The sequence below is a fragment of the Papaver somniferum genome, unplaced genomic scaffold (genome assembly GCF_003573695.1).
Source record: "Papaver somniferum cultivar HN1 unplaced genomic scaffold, ASM357369v1 unplaced-scaffold_81, whole genome shotgun sequence".
In the NCBI taxonomy this organism is placed as follows: Eukaryota; Viridiplantae; Streptophyta; class Magnoliopsida; order Ranunculales; family Papaveraceae; genus Papaver; species Papaver somniferum.
Genome location: NW_020651082.1, coordinates 6794241 through 6800901, shown reverse-complemented (window position 1 = coordinate 6800901; position 6661 = coordinate 6794241). Strand labels below are relative to the sequence as shown.

The 6661-nt window shown below is 34.2% G+C and overlaps 1 protein-coding gene across 1 annotated transcript; it reads left to right on the top strand.

Moving 5' to 3' along the window:
• The first annotated feature begins 886 nt into the window (after nt 1-886).
• Nucleotides 887-2126, top strand: LOC113345299 (extradiol ring-cleavage dioxygenase-like). The gene is made up of 3 exons (XM_026589087.1): nt 887-1173; nt 1263-1633; nt 1817-2126. Exons 1-3 carry the CDS (start codon nt 937-939, stop codon nt 2007-2009), a joined length of 801 nt encoding a protein of 266 aa, XP_026444872.1. The 5' UTR covers nt 887-936; the 3' UTR covers nt 2010-2126.
• The last annotated feature ends 4535 nt before the right edge of the window (nt 2127-6661 follow it).

The following is a 6661-nucleotide window of genomic DNA, read 5'->3' as shown; positions in this document are numbered from 1 at the left end:
TCCTTAAAGAGAAAAAAAGATTATGAAACTGCAAAGAAAAACACTTCATATAACGAAAAAACATGTCAAAAAACATCAGAAAAATTTATAAATATGTTTTATTGGATTTACTATGGACTATAATATGAAGAAAAAATATTTTCTCAAATATGAGATCAAATAAATATAAGCAAGCAGGCGAAGGGTAGAGTTTTTCTTTTCATTTCTTTTCGGAAAGGAGGAGGAAACGGATCTTGCCGATTCAGTGAACCAAAAATGTTATCATTATCATTAATTAACTAGAATTAATATATTTAGAAAAATAAAGTTGGATTTCTATTGCACAAACATTATAAAAAATGAGTTTTCAAATATTTGATATATATGGATATGAGTTACATGACATATCATAACCATTTTCCTATCCACCATGATTACTTGTATGATGTAAAACACCGATATTACAGTATTGATATTGTGCATGCGCCATACGTGCGTCGAACACAGGATTTGTATGGGACATGACACAACACGCGTGTAAAAGTCTATGCTTCAATTTACTAGTTAAGGAATCTAGTTAGTCGGGAAAATTAGTATAATAGTTAATTTTTCTACCGATGGGCTAATATGACGCCACAAAGTCGAGTTGTTTTATTATTTGCATTTCATTATTTGCGTGATTAATGCGTTGGGTATACTGTGACACTATAATCTTCATATGTAATAATTATTTAATTTGTATATTTATATATATAAACATGTTGGCGTCCTGATGATAATTTTCCCAGTCCTGTGTCCGCGTCCTGTCATGTCCGTGTCCCATGTGCGTTCCCTTATATGCAAGAGATACGAAGTTAAAAAATCAAAATAATCAAAAACAATAATACCGCTAGGTTTTTGAGTTCTCTATATAAATCGAAACAGAAAAGTAGTAGAAAATGCAAAGATAGAGAGGAGATGGACATATATTTCATATCTCACGGACCACCAATCCTAGTGATCGATGAAACAATTCCAGTGAGATCATTCTTGAAATCGTGGCAACAGATAGTCCATAAAGAGAAACCAAGATCGATTCTTCTGATATCAGCGCACTGGGAAACAGAAATTCCAACTGTTAATGGATGTATCAATCAGAAGTACTCCACCATGTACGACTTCGAAACCCGTCCTGAACGGCTTCCCCTCTTCGAGGTCTGCTCTTTCCTTTCACTCTCTTCATTGAATATAAATATATGACCTGTTTTTCGGTTACTAATAATTGTTAATTAATGCTTTGGCAGCTCAAGTATCCTGCACCAAGTGCCCCTGAATTGGCCAAGAGGGTTAAAGAATTGTTGATAGAGTCTGGTTTTAATCAGGTCGAGGAGGATCAAACTCGGGGTCTTGACCATGGTGCGTGGTGTCCACTTATGCTGATGTACCCAGAAGCTGATATTCCTGTGTGCCAACTTTCTCTCCAAACCAAATTAAATGGAACCCATCACTACAACATGGGAAAAGCATTAGCCCCTCTTAGAGATGAAGGAGTCCTTATAATCGGATCAGGTCATGCAACCCATAACGTGCTAGCCCTTGGAGATCATGACGATCCTGTTCCGTCCTGGGCTTCGGATTTCGATACATGGCTCAGAGAATCTCTTATCAGCGGCAGGTAGTTATAATTTTCGTTTTCCATATGATTTGGGTCTGACTCTTATATTTCAGACTTTCAGTTCACTAGTTCGCGCGAATTATCTTAGTACGACATGTCGACACCCTATGATTAATTTCTCAATGTTTTTTTTTTTTTTACTTTTCTTTAAATTTTCATATGTTGGAACAATACTTTTGACAGACACGAAGATATTAATCAGTATGAGGAGAAGGCGCCAAGGGCTCAAATGGTGCATCCATCCCCTGAACATTTCTATCCGTTACATGTGGCTCTAGGGGCAGCTGGAGAAGATGCTAAAGCTGAACTCATCCATCATAGTTGGAGGGAGGCTGCTCTTTCATATGCATGCTACCGCTTTAAGACCATATCTTGATGTTCACCACACCGCACCGCCGGTTTCGTTCTTGCTGTGAAAACTATATGTACTTAAATGCCCGGCCCCATGTTTTTATCTTTTCTTCTACATTTAAAATGAAATGACACTCATGATTCACGCCATCTTTGAGAGGAGTCTTACTTGAAAATTTACTGGTCCACATACTTGAAATATATATGAACCTAAATCCAACCAATCAACATATAACGAGAGCAACAATGACATCACAAAATATTACGTGTTCTGATAAGATGAAAGGGGTAAATTTATTTACCTGAAAATTCCACTTACCGTAACCTCCACTTAAATCTAAGGCAACCCATACACACAACAGTGGCCAAGTAAAGCGTCTAGCAAAACGGTCATGGCAAACCAACAGAAAAAGTTGAGTAAAATTGATGAGCGGCGGGTAGATTCATAATTTCCTATGGGGAGAGGCGAAGAGCAACTTGAAAACGATCCCGATTGTAAAAAAGTTACATGATCTAGAAAAGAAGAGGTAAACCACAAGATTACCCTAGGATGGAGTACTAATAGAGGTTGTCGCGTGAATACGAGAAAGGATCATACACAATTCGAAAGATGGGTGGAGTACACTTGAAGATCACCCCCGGAATGCTAAGTATCTGAAAAATATTATCCTTGAACAATAAAATAAAATTCGTTTCCTAGCACTGCTGAAACAATAATACAACTCCGGTTCCATCTACTATAATATAAATGAAGACCATTTGACTCAAGGACGGGCCCAGCAAGGAGCTAAAGAAGGTTATAGCCCGTCCCTAATTTTTGGATAAAAAAATATTAATGTAAAAACTTGGGTTATATTTTATGTTTAGTCCATATATTAATTGTATTTAACTAAGTGTATGATATGATCAAAATTTAAATCATGTTTAAAGTAAATAATCTTCTTCCACTCACTACTTTTCTACTCCTACTTTCTTCTCTTTTAGAAATTACTTTGTTTTTCTGTTATTTGTGTTCGTCTTAAGTTTTGTTTCCTTATCTATTTAGTATTGTACGGGTGGATCTCTATTTGATCACTAATATATAATGTATTTCAAAGAAAATTGCCTCAGCCTTCGTCCGCATTGTGGACTGTTACAATCTAACCCTACCCAAGAAAGAATCATGAGTCCGTCCCTGATTTAACTTTAGCAATATATTCACGCACTGGTACTAAGCTGCTAATAATGTCCTTATCATCGTTCGCTGCAACTAATAAGGCTGAAGACACTATGCAGATTATACGGCCGTCTTATAGCAGAGGCAGTATAAGCGGCCGCCTAAGGCCTCATTTGCTGGGACGCAAGCTTCTTCATTTGTTTTTTACAGTTGTCAATGTGTTACAACTATAACTGTTACTAAATCATTTTGTCGCATTTATTTATGCTTCACAAAATTGTAAAGGTTATAATCGTTACTAATTATTTATAACAGTTTCAAATGTTATTGATAACTTTATAACATATTTTGGAGAATTTTATGCCAAATCATATATCTAGACCCGAAATGTAACTAAAGAACTCAAAAAATTTGGCAGCCAAATGCAAGTTATTGCTTTCGGCATGTGAATTAATCACTTGACCAGTAGTGGAAGCTTGGTATTCAACTAATAAGGATTTCACCTTATTTCACCTTAGCAATGCTTCTCATTCCACCATTACAAAACAATAAGATGTCATCGGCAAAAAGTAGGTTGGAAGGATGCATATCATTTCTCACTACTATAGGCTAAATTTTACTCTCTAAAATCATATAGTGAATATTCATGCTAAGAATGTCTTCAGCAATTACAGAAAGAATGGGAGAAAGTGGGTCACTTTGTTTAAGGCCTCTTCCAACACCAAAAAACCAATGGGGCCTCCTTTTAACATGATAGATATTTTAGAAGTCTCTCTTTTTTTGTTTTAAATAAGAAAGAAGATACATTACGAACTTAAACTTTAAATTACATAAAATGAGTATTTCATGAGATCTCCAAACACTTGAGCGGAGATTCGATCCGTTGACCTCCTACTTGAGAGTCAGACTCCTGGCCAACTGAACTAACCCATGATAGTAATTATAGAAGTCTTGAGCAGGACCAAAATCCAATTACAAAACGTAGTATAAAAGCCAAATTTCTTCATAACTCTATACAGAAATTCTAAACTCATAGTATCGTAAGCTTGTGAAATATCTAGATTAAGAGCCAAATTACCCCCTCTTCTATTGATAGACATTTCATTAACTAATTCATAAGGAAGAAGTATATGTTCATGAATGTTCTTATTTTTTAAAAAAGGCACATTGTTGTGGAGAAATAATTTTGTGTAGAAATTTGCTGAGGCTTAAAGTGATAATCTTAGTAATGATCTTAAAACAGAAGCTACTCAGACCAATGGGTTTAAAAAAAAATTGCACTCTTAGCACCTTTTATTTTAGGAATCAAAACAAGGAATTTAGAATTCATACTAGGGATAATATTGTTTTTCCAACAGAAATGAATAGCCTCCACCAAGTTATTGTTGATAGTGTCCCAAGCTGCTCTATAAAAAACACCAATGAAGCCATCTGGTCCTGGAGCACCATCTTGATTAAGATCAAAAATTGCATTTTTTTTATTTCACTTTCATCAGGGAGACCTTCTAAAACAAAATTATCTTCTTCAGTAATAATATGAGGCACCACATCAAAAATAAAATCATTAATTTGAACAGGATGTATTCAAAATTCTTACTGAAATGTTCAATCAAGATATCAACAATACCGTGTTGGTCAGTTATGATATTACTAGAGCAATATTCTATTTCAGCAATAGAATTTTGGTTTTGCGTCATTTTGATACTTGCATGAAATAACTTTGAGTTAATGTCACCATCTTTAATCCAACTAACTCTTGCTTTATCCCTTAGGAAAGTATGATAATTATTTGCTACAATCTCATACTCTCCTCTAGTTTTTACTAAATTATTTAATAAAGAAATATCAGAGGGATCAGTATTTGATTTCAAAGTGTCTTCCATAATTTTTTCCTCAGCTTTTGCCAAATTAATCTCATCATCACCAAAAACCTCCCAGTTCCAGTCTTTCAAAGTCTTTTTAAGTCTTTTAAGTTTATTTATGAAGACAAAAATAGGGTTACTTGATATATCTTCACTTCAAGAACACTAACCACTTGCATGAAGCAAGGATGTGAAAGCCACATCTTCTGGAATCTACAAGGAGTGTTAAGAGCTCTAGGAATCATAGTATCAGAACCAAAAAGAGACCCATGATCAGAGATGGTCCTAGCCCCTACATGGTAATGCTAGCCATTAAAAGTTTCTAACCATTTCAAATTAAAAAGAACTCTACCTAATTAATTTGCAAAGAATCCTATTATTACCCACTCTACTGATACACCAAGAAAATCCAAGACCACTTTTTGGAGCTTGAATTAGATCACAGAAATCAAAGAAATCATGAAACTCTCTCATAGCAGTAGGAAGAGGACTTCTACCACCTTTGTTCACCTCAACAGAAAGTACAGTATGAAAATCACCCGGAATTAACCAAGTTTTATTTAGTAAACTAATATCACATAAATTTTTCCACAACTCCCTCATATTGACAATATATGAATTAACATGAACACCAGTAACCAGCACTCCACCAATTTCAACAGTAATACATTGACTGTAAATAGCAATTAGAGAAGGAGATCTAATACAACAATTCCAAAAAAGCCAGATGTTACCTTTACCATTATTATGAGAATGATGAATAACTCTGTGATTAATACCAGGAAGTTTAATAACGTTTTTTTAACTTTAATAAATCTTCATGCAAGTGGTTATTGATTCTTGGAGTGAAGATATATTAGGTAACCCTATTTTTTATCTTCATGAATAAATTTAAAAGCCTTAAAGGACTTTGAAAGACTGGAACTAGGAGGTTTTTGGTGGTGTGAAGATTCATTTGGCAAAAGCTAAGGCAAAAATTATGGAAGAGGTTTTGAAATCATATAATGATCCCTCTGCTCTACTCTATTAAACTTTATTAAATAACTTAGTTTAAGTAACTTTAATAAATAAATCTGTGATTCATATGAGGAAGTTTAAATAACTTTAATAAATCTCCATCATACTCTACTCTAGCTTTTACTAAGGAAAGTTAATAACGTTTTTTAACTTTATTAAATAAATTAGTAAAAGCTAGAGTAGAGTATAAGATTGCTGCAACTAATTATTATACTTTTTTTAGGGATAAAACAAGAGTTAGTTGGAATAAATATGGTGACATTAACTCAAAGTTTTTTCATGCAAATATCAAATTGAGGCAAAGTTAAAATTCCATTGTTGAATTAGAAGATTCCTATGATAATATCATAACTGACCATAAATTAAAATTCAATTTTGGGTGAAACTTTGATAACATAAATTATGGGAAATTTTACCTGATATACCTGCTTGGGTGATATATACAAACTTTGATTATTAGAGTTAATTTTCCCATAAACTAAAACTCTGCCTCAAACGGTGATGCAATTAACTCCATAGTTTATGTTCGCCTAGAACACTCAAAAACGATAAGACGGCCATGTAAATTAAGACCCACGGATGAAAACAAAGGGACCGCTAATTGGTTTACTTTAAAAGCATGTGAATCTTTCCTGCACTTGG